Source organism: Garra rufa, chromosome 11 (assembly GCF_049309525.1).
Source record: "Garra rufa chromosome 11, GarRuf1.0, whole genome shotgun sequence".
NCBI lineage: Eukaryota > Metazoa > Chordata > Actinopteri > Cypriniformes > Cyprinidae > Garra > Garra rufa.
In genome coordinates, this window is record NC_133371.1 from 46,580,269 (window position 1) to 46,597,824 (window position 17,556).

The 17,556-nt window shown below is 29.4% G+C and overlaps 1 protein-coding gene across 1 annotated transcript in view; it reads left to right on the forward strand.

Annotated features, from left to right (window-relative positions):
• hcn4 (hyperpolarization activated cyclic nucleotide-gated potassium channel 4) overlaps positions 1-17,556 on the forward strand; it is a 150,285-nt gene that overhangs the window by 40,695 nt on the left and 92,034 nt on the right. Inside the window, exon 3 of the mRNA XM_073850542.1 lies at positions 16,543-16,704. Coding sequence (XP_073706643.1) covers positions 16,543-16,704 — 162 coding nt within the window. The remainder of the gene's footprint in view (positions 1-16,542; positions 16,705-17,556) is intronic.

Below are 17,556 nucleotides of genomic sequence, written 5' to 3' on the forward strand. Positions count from 1 at the left end.
TTACTATTATTATTGTTATTTATTGTTATTATTATTATTATTATTATATATAATTATATGATAATATATAATTATAATTATTACTATATTAATATTAATATTATTAATGATAATATGAATTATTTTATATTAATAATAGTTTTAATATGTATTATTATTATTATTATTATTATTATTATTACTAATTATGACTCAAACTATTCTGACCTTCAAAAATGGCAGACAACACAAAAATGCTTAATAATACTTATAAAAATTATTAAAATATAATATACTAATTAATATTTATTAGATATAATAATAATAACAATTGTTGTTATTATTAATGAGGAGAATAATACAGTCATAATAATAATAATAATAATAATAATAACAATAATAATCATTTTATATTATCATTATTATTATTATTATTATTATTATTATTATTATTATTATGATGTAATTATTATTACTTAGGACTCAAAACACTTCTGACCTTCAGACAACCAGACAACCCCACCACAAAATTATTATTATTATTATTATTATTAATAATAATAATAATAATAATAATAAAAATAATAATAATAATATACATTTCTTTGAATAACTCCAAAAACCGTCAGACCTTCAAGAATACCCGATAACACTGCCAACAAAAAATATTATTAATAATAATATATTATTAATATATATTATATTAATATATTATATTAATATATAATATATTAATAATATTATTATTATTAATAATAAAATATTATTAATAATAATAATGTACATTTCTTTTAATAATTCTGAAAAACTTCTGACCTTCAAAATGGCAAACACCACAAAAACACTTAATAATAATAATTATTATATAATATAATATAATATACTAGTAAAAAACTATTATTATTATTATTATTATTATTATTATTATTATTAATAATGTATATTTCTTTTAATAATTCTAAAGAAAACTTCCTTTAAAAATGGCAGACAACACAGCCACATAAAATGATTAATAACAGTAATTTAATTTATTATAATATACTAATTAAAAAAGTATTATTATTATTATTATTAATGTATATTTCTTTTAATAATTCTAAAGAAAACTTCCTTTAAAAATGGCAGACAACACAGCCACAAAAATTATTAATAACAGTAATTGCATTTATTATAATATACTAATTAAAAAAGTATTATTATTATTATTATTGTTAATAATAATAATAATAATAATAATTATTATTATTATTATTATTATTCATGTGAATTTCATTTAATAGTGCCATAAAATGGAAGCTTTTTAATTTTTATATTTATATTTTTATATTTTTCATATTGATGTCAACATGCTTCTGCAGAGGGAAAAATATGAGTATGATGACTTTTTATATTTTGGTTGAACTATTCCTTTATTTGAGTTCTTAATTAAATGTCATTTGAGAGTCAATCTTTGGTGTTTCTCCTAAGATTTACATAAACACATGTTAGAAAGTGACTGGATGGTAGTTGATATGTTCATCTGCTCTTCACACAGAGATCTCTAATATTTGACTGCAGCCGTTTGATTCAGTATCTTGGTGAATATAAGCATAGTTTGAGACATTTGTGAGACTTTCAGTGTCTTCGATCTCTCTGTTGTCTTGCAGAAGTGGTTGAGATGCTGAAGTGACCTCAGTTGTGCTTTTAGAAGACGACCGAATCCACTTAGTTCTGTTTGCAGCGATCTCAGGCTGGATGCAGCATATGTTTGGTGCCTCTCATTTCCAGCCAGTCTGGGAGCTTTGGCAGAAATGGAAGTGTTGAGTCTTACACGTATCAATTAATGAATATTTCAGAGTAGAGTGCTAACATTAGGCTGTAATTTTCTGGGGTCCTCTTGAGGACGGCTTTGGATGGTGATTAAAGCGATGATTAGAAGCGCTGGTCTCTCAGCATCAGTGGTGAACGGGTGAAGGGGGTCTCAGAGGCGCGCGGTGAGAAGCCAATGCTGTGAGCGCAGCTGCTGCCTCATTTAGTCCATGTGCGTTCGCTCTCACGACGGCTGTCACACGCTCTTCCACAGCGGCACACCGCAAATCAACCGCCTCCAATGTCAGAAACCAGAGATACTTATTATTTCACCTTGATTTGAGCTGCATTAAAAAGCTTCTGCTCCCTGTTTGTGCAGAACACAGCAGGAACTAACTAGATAAAATAGTTTAAATTTGAATAAAAATTTGATAGATAGATAGATAGATAGATAGATAGATAGATAGATAGATAGATAGATAGATAGATAGATAGATAGATGGATTAGATGATTAGCATGTTGCTAGCCTGATTAGAATGTAGTTAGCATGATTATAACATTTCTAGCATGTTTAGTTTGTTACTAGCATGTCATTAGCAAGTTTCTAGCATGATCAGCAAGTTGTTAGCATGATTAACAAAGCTGTTAGCGTGTTGCTAGCATGTTTCAGCATGATTAACAAGGTACTAGCATGTTTAGCATGTTTCTAACACAATTAACATCATTAGCAAGTTGCTAGCATGTTTCTAGCATGATTAACAAATTGTTGTTTGCATGTTTCTAGCATGATTAGCAAGTTGTTAGCATGTTTCCAATATGTTTCTAGCCTGACTACCAAGTTGCTAATCTGTTTCTATCATGATTAACTAGTTGTTAACATGTTGCTAACATGTTTCTATCACGATTAGCAAGTTACTAGCATGATTAGCAAGTTACTAGCATGTTTCCAGCATGATTAGTAAACATTTGGTGTCACCAATGTGGTGTTGTTAACATGTTATTAGCATGATTAGCAAGTTGGTAGCATGTTTCCAGCATGATTAACAAGTTGCTAACATGTTTCTAACCTGACTAGCAAGTTGCTAGTATGTTTCTAGCATGATCAGCAAGTTGTTAGCATGATTAACAAAGCTGTTAGCGTGTTGCTAGCATGTTTCAGCATGATTAACAAGGTACTAGCATGTTTAGCATGTTTCTAACACAATTAACATCATAAGCAAGTTGCTAGCATGTTTCTAGCATGATTAACCAATTGTTGTTTGCATGTTTCTAGCATGATTAGCAAGTTGTTAGCATGTTTCCAACATGTTTCTAGCCTGATTGACAAATTACTAGCATGTTTCTAGCATAATTAACATGTTGCTTACAGTATTAGCATGTCAATAGCAAGTTGCTAGCATGTTTCTAACATGATTAGCATGTTTCTAGCATGGCAAGCAAGTTACTAGCATGTCATTAGCATGTTTTTAACATGATTAGCTAGTTCCTAGAATGTTTCTAGCATTATTAGCAAGTTGCTAGCATGTTTCCAACATGTTTCTAGCCTGACTGTCAAGTTGCTACCCTGTTTCTATCATGATTGACTAGTTGTTAGCATGTTGCTAACATGTTTCTATCCTGATTAGCAAGTTACTAGCATGATTAGCAAGTTGCTAGCATGTTTCCAGCACGATTAGTAAGCATTTGGTGTTGCTAGCATGTATCTAACATGTTTCTAGCCTGACTAGCAAGTTGCTACCCTGTTTCTATCATGATTGACTAGTTGTTAGCATGTTGCTAACATGTTTCTATCATGATTAGCAAGTTACTAGCATGATTAGCAAGTTGCTAGCATGTTTCCAGCACGATTAGTAAGCATTTGGTGTTTTGCTAACATGTTATTAGCATGATTAGCAAGTTGCTAGCATGTTTCCAGCATGATTAACAAGTTGCTAACATGTTTCTAACCTGACTAGCAAGTTGCTAGTATGTTTCTAGCATGATTAGCAAAGCTGCTAACATGTTTCTAGCATGATTAACAAGTTGCTAGCATGTTTCTAACATGATTAGCAAGTTGTTAGCATGTTGCTAACGTTTCTATCATGATTGGCAGGTTGCTAGCATGTTTCTATCATGATTAGCAAGTTGTTAGCATGTATCCAGCGTGATTAATAAGCTGTATGTTGCTAAAATGTTTGTAGCATGATTAGCAAGTTACTAGCATGATATTAGCATGACTGACACGTTTCTAGCATGATTAGCAAGCTACTAGCAAGTTGCTAGCCTGTTTCTAACATGATTAACTAGTTGTTAGCATGTTGCTAACATGTTTCTATCATGATTAGTAAGTTGCTAGCATGTTTCTAACATGATTAGCAAATTGCTATTATGTTTCCAGCACAGTTAGCAAGCATTTGGTGTTGTTAACATGTTATTAGCATGATTAGCAAGTTGCTAGCATGTTTCCAGCATAATTAACAAGTTACCAACATGTTTCTAACCTGACAAGTTGTTAGCATGTTTCTAACATTGTTAGCAAGTTGTTAGCATGTTTGTAGCATGATTAGCAAACTACTAGCATGGTGCTAGCATGATTGTAGTTGCTAGGCTAGGCTAGATAGTTAAATAGATTAGAAATATTGGATCGAATGGAAGTTTGAATGGATTATAAATAGTTGATTTAAGGGAAGCTTGATTGTGTCTCAAGGGATTCTGGGAGTTTAAATTTGAATTTTGTCAGTTGGAGTTTGAATAGTGTTGATCATTTGAACATTCCCTCAATGTAAGTCTGTGGGATTGTGATGATATTTAATCTTCAATTTGATGAAAACTATAAGTGAGATCAGTCTGAAGAGCTGGCCTGAGTTTGGTGCTTCTATCATGAAAGTTCTAGGAGGAGTAGCGTTCAGAAAATTAGTCTAAGAAGAATAATAAAAAGCTTAAGTAGCAGATCAGTAGGTTTGCTTTCTCAAGCTTTCTCAAGCCAGTCTAACTCAGCTGGAGAACTAGTTAGTCGCTGACTGAGGAGCAGAGATGAGATAATGGATAATGAGTGGCATAGTATGTGACAGAAAGAGAGTGAACCTCGATGGGCGGAAATGAAGGCCATTGCATCAAAGTGTCATTTTAAAGGAATCGTCCCTGATCTGACATGAGTTTAATGGTGTCGTAACTGTCACCAATGTGATTATGATTTGATTTAGAACAGCTATTTTTACCACTGAATGTTTAAGAGTAAAAAAAAATCCCCAAAAGGCAGGTAATTTTATTCTTTGGGGGCGCATTAAATTGATCAAAAGTGAGAGTAAAGACATTTGTAATGTTGCAAAAGATTTCTATTTCAAATAAATGCTGTTCTTTTGAACTTTCTGTTTATCAAAGACTCCTGGAAAATAAAATATATCACTGTTTCCACAAAAATATTGGGCAGGGCAACTGTTTTCAACATTGATAATAAACAGAAATGTTCCTAAGCAGCAATTCAGTATATTAGAATGATTTCTGAAGGATCATGTGACACTGAAGTCTAAAGTAATGATGGAGAAAATTCAGCTGCGCATCAAAGAAATAAATTACATTTTAATAGATATTCATATTGAAAACAGCTATTTGAAATTGTAATAACATTTCACATTTTTACAGTATTTTTGATCAAATAAATGAAGCAAATTAGCATATTAAAATGATTTCTGAAGGATCATGTGATGCTGAAGACTGCAGTAATGATGTTGAAAATTCAGCTGCGCATCACAGAAATAAATTAAATTTTATTAGATATTCACATAGAAATCAGCTATTTTAAATAGCAATAATATTTTAATAAATTTTGGTCAAATAAATGCAAACTTGGTGAACAGAAGAGACTTCTTATTCTTAGAAGACTTTAAAAAAATTTAACCAACCCAAAACTTTTAATCATATATATCAAAATATATATAAAATGAATTATATAATTCAACTTGTTTCTCCTTATGTCAGTCACAGGATCTTATCAAAAACCTTGTCAAGGATTTTTTATATATATATTTCTGTAATTTTGTATACATCACATCTACTGTCTTTAAACAAGGTTTAAGTGCGTAGCACTGAATCCCTATTGTAATGGTTGTAATGGTCACGGATCAGCAATCTCCACGTAAAACTGAGTGCAGACCAAACCGTAAGTCGTAGAGACTTGAAACTTGGAGGGATGGTAGTACTCACACCGCCAACAATGTCACCAATGCTCGCCCCAATCGGCCTGACGGGGGCGCTACAGCGATCAAAAGTATGAAATTGCTCATAACTCATAAACCGTCAGTCGCAGGCTCAAGTGTCTTATGTCGTTGGAATCCTTGGTTCACGCCAGGCAACTTTTGTGAACTAGTCCTAGGGTTTTCACCTGATTGGAACCAAACCAGTGCAGAAAGATTCTCTGGAGAGTGAGTATTGATAATTATCAAAAAAAAAAAAAGTTGAACTTTCGACTCACTGTCACAAAGGGATGCCAAAACGTTCGAAATGGGCAGGGCCACTTTTAGTAAAAATGCATATAACTCCTGAACAGAATGAGATATCTCAACCAAACTCAGAACACTTATGCAAAAACTCAATCTGAGGTCACAGGACAAAAATCATGATGCTTGGCCACTTGGTGGCGCTATAAGAGGGGGAAAAAAACATAAAAATGGCTAGAACTTGCAACCATTTGTCCAATCAATATGAAAATTGGTGTGCACGGTCTTGGTCCAAAGTGCCACAAGTGTCTATAAGGACATTTGTGTATCGCAAAAAAACATGGCCGCCATTGGCCGCCAAACTTTGAGCACCTGTTCGACAAGGTTAACAGAGGCCAATTGGAATGAATTTTGGTGGGCCTTTTGGACTCATGGCCCCAAAGGTCTGAGAGAAATTCGAAAGAAATCGACCACTTGGGGGGACATTTTTTAAGGGCGTAAACGATTGTATGTTCACACATACACGTGGTATTTGTATCATATGACAGAACTCCTCATTCCGGACAACTTTGCCTTTAGAACCACTGCTGTCAGTCAAATCGTTTGTTAAATGATTGAGAAGATGTAAAAACTTTGGCAATTTAGTAAAATTTTTGAGTCATACATTTGTGTATGAACCATTTGTTTTTACTGTTTTACCTTGTCTGCTTAAAAATTGCTAATGATATGTGACTCTGGACCACAAAACCAGTCAAAAGGCAAAGCATCATATAAATAAGCTTTCTATTGATGTATGGTTTGTTAGGATAGTACAATTTTTGAAAATCTGGAATCTGAGAGTGCAAAAAAATCAAAATATTCTTTTTAAAAATTAAAAAAATCACCTTTAAATTAAACCAAAAATTAAGTTTTAATATATTTATGGTAGAAAATTTACAAAATATCCTTATGGAGCATGATCTTTTCTTAATATCCTAATGATTTTTGGCATAAAACAAAAAAAAACGATACAGTGTATTTTTGGCTATTGCTACAAATATACCCATGCATTGACTACGTTTAGATTTTTTTTAATTGACACAAAGCAATGCTAACTTGCCTCTGATAATCTCAGAATCAAAAGCATTTACTAAAAGTTCAAATTACCTAAACTAAACTAAAAGTTTAAAAGCTGCTGATCGTAGCGTCTCTGCTTTCCTGGAGTAAGTGTCTCTCCAGTGAGTGAATCCAGTTAGTCAGCATGTTATTAAATCAAATGAAGGCTTAATGAGTGACTCCTGCGATCAACAGATGCTCTCACTGACACAGCGCTCCAAACAAACCTCGCTTTCAGCATCCAGGGGCCTTTCCGAGCCATCGCTGAGAGTTTTAATGGAGTGGATGTTTTTAAGAGCTGAAGCAGCCCTCTCGGCCCATATTATGCAAACGACGCTCTCTCTGCGTGAAGCCAACACCTCAAAGCGCTTCTCGATGACCAGAGATTGCAAGAGGGATCGTTCCGAAGGCATTTGTGAAGCTTCGGATAGCTGGACCATCTGTGTTTGTTTATTGAACGAAGGCAGGGAGTCCATCTCTATTACAGTTTTTTTCTGATGGCTTAAGCACATTTTTTGTAACTCTTGGCTATTTTTGAAAAACTCTACACACAAATAAGAAAACCCTTCACCAAATCAGCAAAACATTGTAGTTTTCCTTGCTTAACTCTTCAAACCTTCGTAAAAATGGTATTTTCGTATAAAACAGTTAACACAAGCCATCACATTAATAAGCACACAATGCACCAACTACACATAAGGTAGGCTATGTCAGTTTGAGGTCATACTTTTGTCATAGTTCTGAAAAAATAGAGGGATCCAAACTTTAAGTACTGGTGTTTATTTACACACATCAAAACAAACACAAGTGTTTTTTTCCAAGTCAAAACAAAATACTGTAAATAATAGCCAAAAATGTGTATAGATTTGCTAGGAGTGTGTTGATCATTTGGAAATTGAGAGTAAAGCTGTGAGTTATATTTACAGTTCCGCAAAAAGAGTAGAGTGGATTGTACCTACAGTTTTGCAAAGTGTGTGTTACAAAATTTAAAACTGTTTGTGCTTTTAGTTTTGCAAACTCAGTGAGTGTTTTTGCTATAAGTATTAATAGTTTTAGAAATTGTGCTATAAGAATCATAGTTAGGGTTTAAGCCATCAGAAAAAACTGTAATACGGGCATCTGGGATGGTTCTGATTTATGGCTCGTGTCGCCGCGATTGGATGTTCGGGATGGACAGCGTGATGTTCAATATGGTGCAGGTTCTTCAAAAACACAAATATAGTGGTTCTAGGCTGGTTTGGAGTCACGCCTGACACACAGGCTGAGATCAAGTCTGCAGGAGGAGGTAGAAAAGGGGTTTAACGGCGTATTAAAGGATGTAAGACGGGTTGGCAACATAAAAGGCGAATGTGCAAATGCGACTTGTGTAGTATAAATATATGCACACAGCAGGCAGGCTCTAAAACCTTGTAAATAAACAATCAAACTCCCTCGTCTCTGCAATACTACTGATTTGTTTTCTCTAGGATTTGGTTTGTGTACTATACACGATATGAGAAATTAATATGCATATGAACAATTATGTGTGTGGTATACAGTGAACACTGTGTGTGAGAAACTCTATCACCGGCGTAATATTTTTGGTTTATAAATTTGGTTTATAAATTCTTTGTTTGTCTGTTTAAATTTCAATGTCGTTTTTTTATTTATTTAATGAATTAATTAAACTGAATTACATTTTTTAAATACCGGTTGTAAGGTGTTGTGCTATTCTAAACACAAACATTTTGATTATTTATAATTGATTTTAATTAATTTGAATGCATTCATTACATTTTTTTTTTTTCAAATAGTAGGTTACCATTCTAAACAAAAAAAAAAGATATTTATTGGTTTTAATTCATTTTATTTATTTATTTTTATTTATTTAAAAAAAATGTAGGTTGTTCCATTCCAAACATTTTATTTTATTTTATTTTATTTTAATTAAAATCTTTTAATAGATTGTGATATTCTAAACATAAACATTTTAATTAAATTTATTTGTACTTATTGTATTTTTTATTGGTTTAATTAATTCATTTGTTTATTTATTTTCATTCTTTTTTTATGTAGTAGGTTGTGCTATTCTAAACATAAACATTTTAATTTATTTGATTTTAACTTATTTTAAATTGTTATTTTATTTTATCTTATTGATATTAATCAATTTTATTTGTTTAATTATTTTTAGTTCATTTTTTTCATATAGTAGGTTGTGCCATTCTAAAATTTTGATTTAATTTTAATTTAATTTTTAATTTTATCTATTTATTTTATTTTTAAAGAAATAAGTAGGTTGTTTCATTCTTAATGTTATATTATATTTTATTTTATTACTTATTTTATTTTATTATTGTTTTTAATTCATTTTAAAAGTCGTATAGTCGATTGTGACATTCTAAACATAAACATTTTTATTTATTTTATTTTTACTTATTTTATTTAAATTGTTTTATTTCATTGTATTTTTTATTAGTTTATTGAATTCTATTTGTGTATTTATTTTAATTAATTTTTTCATATAGTAAGTTGTGCCATTCTAAACATAAACATAAACATTTTAATTTTTTGATTTTAACTTATTTTAATTTTTAATTGTATTTTATTGGTTTTAATTAATTACATTTAATTCATTTTAATTCATTTAAAAAAAAAATTCAAATAGTAGGTTGTGCCATTCTAAACATTTTATTTTATTTTATTTTATTTATTATTGGTTTTAATAAAAAAATAGTCGATTGTGACATTCTAAACATAAACATTTTTATTTATGTTATTTTTACTTATTTTGTTTTATTTATTTTATTTTATTTTGTTTTTTATTGGTTTAATTAATTCTATTTGTTTATTTATTTTAATTCATTTTATTTTTTCACATAGTAGGTTTTGCCATTCTAAACAATTTATTTTATTTTATATTTTATTTTATTTTATTATTGGTTTTAATTCATTTAAAATCATATAGTAGATTGTGACATTTTAAACCATAAACATTTCAATTTATTTTATTTTCACTTATTTTATTTTATTTTTATTGTTTTAATTAATTCTATTTGTTTATTTATTTTAATTCATTTTTTTCCATATAGTAGATTAAGCCATTCTAAACAATTTATTTTATTTTACTATTGGTTTTAATTCATTTAAAAAAATAATAATTTATTTTTTATTTATTTTATTTTAATGCTTTTAATTAATTTTATTTGTTTGTTTATTTTAATGCATTTTATTTTCATATTGTAGGTTGTGCTATTGTAAATGTAACCATTTTATTTTGTTATTTTTAGTTTATTTATTAATTAATTTTTTAATATCACCTCCCCAAACACTTTCAGTGACCTAGCTGCTAATGAATAAATATAATTATTATTCATTCTTTTTTATTAAGGCTTAGATTGCATGCAGCTTTGACAGGATGGTAGGTTTCTTTAGAACTGCAGGCGATGTGAAACACTTGATTTAAAGCCGCAAGGATGAAATCTGGCCTTCTGTGTGATGATTTAGCACACAGCATGCCATTATTTCTCAGAGAAAGCTCCTTCGTCAGTGATTACTGCTTTCTACTCTTTCACTCTGGCTCAGTTTTACAATATAAAGACTTTCTTTCCACGTTTTCAATAGTGCTCCATCTGTTTTTTTTCCATTGCAAATGCTGTTGAAAAATAAGTAAGCATTGTGCTGTGTTTTGAAGATGTTTCCTTTGGTAATTCTGAGATATTCTTAGATTCTTTAGTCATTCATTGATTAATTTTCCCATCATCCATGTGCTGAAACCAGCAGGTTTTGGTTCAATCTGCTAGATTTGAGTCCTTCTGTTTGTTTCTCATCAGCTTCATCAATCAGCGCTTCGTTGATCGTTCGCCGCGTGAAGCTCTTATCGTTAACGTGTCTTGTGTCAATTAGAGTCAGAGCGGCCGAGCGTCCATCACAGTGTGTGTGTGTGTGTGTGAGAGAGAGAGAGAGAGAGAGAGAGAGAGAGAGAGAGAGAGAGAGAGAGAGAGAGAGAGAGAGAGAGAGAGAGAGAGAGATGGTCAAATGGTGTGTGTAGTTTTGGTGATTTCTACATTCATAGATTCTTCCCTCGCCGTTCAGAAAAGACAAGTTAGTCTTCATTCCCCTGATTCACAATAATGACTTTATAATAAGCCCATATTAGATAGGATTTCCACAATCTACCCAGAGCACTTCTCATTTTAATTGCGCTGCAGTCTGTTTCCATTTCACCAAGCTAATTTATTAGAGTTCAATTGCGTAGAAAAGACAGGAGAGAGAGCAAACAGTCCTTCGGCTGTCTTCAAAACCCTAGTGAGATGACTATTTGTGTGTGTGTGTGTGTGTGTGTGTGTGTGTGTGTGTGTGTGTGTGCATAAGCAACATCTGGATAAATAGTGTCATCATTTGATGTTTTAATGTATTAATGTCACCCACAAGAAAAAATAAAGTTTCAGGAAAAGTGAATTTATAAAAATAAATATGTGTGTTTGTGTGTGTGTGTGTGTGTATATATATATATATATATATATATATATATATATATATATATATATTAATTTATATTTAAATTAAAAAAGTTACTTAAAAAACAGTTACGTTTAGAATGGCACAGCCTACTATATGGAAATAAAATGATTTAAAATAAATAAACAAATGAAACTAGTTAAAACCAATAAAATCAAACAAAATAAATAAATTTAATAAAAAATATTTTGGAATGGCACAACTACAATAGGATTTTTAAAAAATGAATTAAAATTAATAACTAATAAAATAATAAAATAAAATGTTCAGAATGGTACAACCTACCATATAAAAAAATTAATTTAAATAAATAAACAAATAAAGTTAATTAAAAACAATAAAACAAAGATTTTATAAAAAATGTAATAAGTTAAAATCAAATAAATTAAAATGTTTATGTTTAGAATGGCACAACCTACTATATGAAAAAATGAATTAAAAAATAACTAAACAAATAGAATTGATTAAAACAATGTAATAAAAAGTAAAAAGAAAAATGCTATAACCCATCTAAAAAAAGTAAAAAAAATATATATTTTAAAATACAATTGAATAGAATATGTTTAAAACAAATAATTAAAATTATTATTAAAGATCATTATTAATATCCATACTATTAATAATAATAATAATAATAATTAATTATATTATTTTTATTATTATATCAATAATAATGATGATGTGGATAAAGTATTATTATTATTTATTTATTTATTTTATTTTTTTACGTTTTACTACTACTGCTTCTAATAATAATAATAATAACAATAATGTATTAGTAGTAGCATTGTTAATATTAATATTGATGATATCAATATCAATATTGAAAATTACAACAATATTTTAAATAAAACAATATTGTAAATTAATATAGTAAATACTGTAATATTATCATACTAGCATAAATATTAATTTCAATATTAATTTTGATTTTAAATGTTATATTTGAAACGTTTTTATTAAAAATAAATAAACAAACAAAAAACTGTTACAAAAGTTTTAATAATAAATTTAAAAAAATAAATAAAACATTTTTCAACAAAAAAATTAAATGTGTTAATATTAATGATTATCATTAATATCAATATCCATAAAATAATTAATAACAATAACAATAATAACAACAATAATAATAATAATAATCATAATAATGTACCTTATTATTATTATTATTATTATTATTATTATTATTATTATGTTATTCTTTTCCTATTGTGCAGTTTAATTTGATATTTATTTTAATGTTATACTAACTCTTTTTAAATAAATAAATAAACCTAAAAAAATGCTATAACCCCCCTCCCCCAAAAATGTTAATAAGTTATATTTTAAAATTAAATATTTTACGAATTAAATATATATATATTTTTAAATAAAATATAATATTTAAAAAAAATAATAATAATAATAATAATTAATTAAAATTATTGGTATTAATCATAATACTCAACATCATCATTAATATCATCATCCATATTATTATTATTATTATTTATAACAATAATAATCATCATAATTTATCATATTATTATTATTATTATTATTATTAAGCCAGCAATAATAATAATAATAATAATGATGATGATGATGATGATGATGATAAACTATTATTACTTTGTTACTGTATTGTTTTTAGGTTTACTACTACTACTACTACTAATAATAATAATAATAAATTATCAAAAATAATAATAATGATGATGATAAAGTATTGTTAAAATGTAATTGTTTTGCTTTTTACATTTTACTACTGCTACTTCTAAAAAAAAAATATTTATTAGTAGTAGTATTGTTAATATTAATAATAACTGATATTAATATTGTAAATTCCAGCTATAATATTGTTAATAAAACAGCATTGTAAATTAATATAGTAACTATTATAATATTAACATGAATATTAATTTCAATATTAATTCTGATGTTCATATTAAAATTCTATTTATAACTTACTGTAACACGTTGTTGTTGTTTGTTGTTACGGTTTTGTTTAAAAACATTTGTAACATTGTAACATTGTAAGTTGTTACATTGTAACAACTTGTAACATTTTTAAGAACTTTTAACTTGTCACCAGATTTTTACTAGATTTTCATCATTGACCTGTAAATCCTAGCATTTAAATAAATCATACATTCACGTAATCTATTAGTTTGCGTTATCACTTCTATCTTTAATGTCTTTCTCATTTGATCATTATCTGTCTGTCTGTCCTTCCGTCTGTCTGTGATGATCCAGCCGTAAAGGCAGACAGTCAGTAATGAGGGTGACTTTTACACAACACTGCATGATTAATTCAGATGCTTTTACAGCTAGTTAATGTTACAGAGAGCCAATTATTTAATCCCAGCTCATGCTGTTTCCCTCAGAACGCGCCAGAGCGACGAGCGACGTAATGCTCCGCTTGTCATTACACTGTCCTGGCAGAGGAAAGAGTTATTAAAGACAAACATACGAACAGTACTCACCGTCTGACCGTGGACGAGAGACATAGACGCACAGTGAGAGCGAGAGAGAGAGAGTGATTGATAGAGCTTTTCTCGTCACTCAATAACAATGTTATCATGTGGGCATACTCCTCTCACATAAGCTTTTAAAAGCTGTGTTTTAAAGTGACTCGAGTGGTTTTTAATAAGCACCGGTGCAGTTAACAGCGCGTGCCGTGGCTTGGCTCACATTAAGTAGCTTTCAATTGTAGAGGCCATTAACACCGCACTGACCGCCGGCTTCTCCAGAGGATACTTCGCATTAGGATTAGCCTGTCGTTCTTCAACTCTCTCTCTCTCTCTCTCTCTCTCTCTCTCTCTCTCTCTCTCTCTCTGTCTCTCTCTCTTTCTCTCTCTCTCTCTGACAATCTTGGCAGGAAGGAAGAAGCCTGGACTTGTTCTGACCTGTTTTCAATTATTTAACCTGTTAGCGATTCGGGAAAAAAAGACATGTCTCCTACACACACACTAAAGCAGAGCTATTGTAGGCTCTGATTCTCAAGGATGGGAGTCTTTAAGTGCCTTATCATTTTAGTTTAGTTTAGGGAATCGCAATCTGATTGCACAATGTTTTTTTTTGTTGTTGTTGTTGTTGTTGTTGTTGTTGTTGTTGTTGTTAGTTTGATTCATTTGCATGAATCAGTTTAATTTGTTGAATTGAACTGATTTAATACACTGATAAATTATTTTGCATCAACTAATAGTCATAATGAAATATTCAACATTTTGAATTCTGATTATTCTAATTATATATTCATTTTAAATATATAATATGTTTTTGCAACATGTTAATGTATTTATATATATATATATATATATATATATATATATATATATATATATGTGTGTGTGTGTGTGTGTGTGTGTAATATTATGTATTATATATATACAATTAATATATTCTTTGTAATTATATAATGTACATATTATTTAATTTAATTTTGTATAATAAAATGAATGTTTTTTTAACAAAAAATTATATTTATGTAAATATTAAATTATATAATTAGTGCATGTAAATATATATATTATTATATATATTATTTGATTTAATTTTGTATAATAAAATAAATGCATTTTTATTTACATATATTTTTTATGTACATAACAACTATTAAATTCTATAATTAAAGTGCATGTATGTATATATAATTTAGTCAAGTCAAGTCAAGATTTTTTATACAGCGCTTTTTACAAAAGTTGTGTCAAAGCAACCTTACAGTATTAAAATAATAAAGTAAAATTTATACATACATACAATACATATATACACTTTTTAATGTAATTTACATTTTTATTTAGATATTAATCAATAAGTTTAAAAAAAGTAATTATATAAATTATGTAGTACAACTACATCATTAAAATGTTATTGAATTAATTAATTTGTTTGTTTATGATATTGCAGTAAAGTACTGTAATACTGTTTTAGAATTTATTTGAATTTATTTTAAAAAAAAGCATAAATAAGTACCTGACAAATTAATACAAATCATTGTTTTTTTTTTCACATTACGAAAATAGATGTTTTTTCATTACAGTATTTTTTTTTATAAACATAATTTTCAATTTTATTTAATTCAAAGAAGCATAAATTATTATTTACAAAATAGATTCAATATATTTATTCAGTAAAATACCATAATACTATTTTTATTTTTAAAAAAATGAGTTTAAATAATTGAATTTAGATGAATTTTTAATTTATTTAGGCATAAATTAGTATCTGAAAAATAGATATATCGACATTTTATTTATTTATGTATGTATGTATGTATGTATTTCAGTAAAAAAAACCTAATACTCTAAAAAATATATACAATTATAAAATTGTAACATTTATTCTAAATAAGCATAAATTAGTACATGACAAATATAGTATTGGTTTGTAATGTTTTTTTTTTTTTTTGCATGTTACTAAAAGTGGATATTTATTGCGTTTTTTAAATGAATACGAAATATTATGGAAAATGCAGTGGATAAAATCATATATGCTGTCACAATTATTTTTCTCATGATGTTGCATTGATTTAAATCCTCGAAAGTATATTTTTGTTTTACTTCCTTGTGCATCATCTAATTCCTTTCAGTTGCATATTAAAATGCATGTTTGAGTAATTGCAACCTCTCAAAGCACCATTTCCCAGTTTCATATGTGTCATATTGTGAGGTATTTGGTGACACCCTGCCCTGTTTCAAATGTCAGTGTCGTTCAGATTGACCAGAGTGTGACGGCTTGTGTTCAACATGTGCTGTCTTTGCTTCTGTCCCTGCTCAGATTTTTCATATGACCTACGACCTGGCCAGCGCAATGGTGCGAATCGTCAACTTGATTGGAATGATGCTGCTGCTCTGTCACTGGGACGGGTGTCTGCAGTTCCTGGTGCCGATGCTGCAGGATTTCCCCGCCGACTGCTGGGTGTCTAAGAACAAGATGGTGGTGAGTGTTTGCAAACACAATCTGTCTCTCATCTGATCAGGAGCTACTCCTGCTGCGCCCATCAGGGCTCCTCACCTTCCTTTTAAATGCGTGAATATGATACACCTGGTCAGTGCTATCCATTTCCAGATTAATCAGAGTATTCACATTTTATTTCATGTCCTTGTTTTAAAATAAAAATAAAAATGAATAACTATTTTTTTAGTTGAATTATTATTGAATTTTTATTATTATTATTATTATTAGGGGCCAAGGGGCACCCATTGCATCCGTTGGCTTTCTTATTATTTCGTTTCTTCTGCTCTTGAGTCTTTGGCAGCCCATAGAACCGTTTTTGGGAAAGTTATAAAAATTGGCACACAGATAGAGGACAATCTCAACATTAACCACAGCAAGTTTGCAGTCTCTAACTTAAACTCTCTAGCGCCACCATTTGTTCAAATTTCACTTTTCTAAAAGGTCTAGAAGGTTCTTACTTTAACCTACTTTTTCGAGCTCTTCCTAGACAGTTTGTCTGATTTTCATTAAAATTGGCTCAGATCATCTTCAGACCATGCTGGCAAAAAGTTATTGAATTCTAGTTGATTAGTCAAACCATTCTCAAATAACATGTGATTGAATTTGATGAATAGCACGTAAAATGGTTATGAGGCTATATGTTCAAAACGGTTCGGCGTATTGAGACCAAACTTGGTGTGTGTTATAACAAGCGTGACCTGAGGCTACCTGCAGAGTTTCAGTGCAGTGCCACCTAGTGGTCATAAGATTAGACTCTTTAGATAGTGGCTCTTTAGATTCAGAGGAGCATGCCAAGTCAATCCATACCCATGTTTCCCATGTCAGCCATTTTGA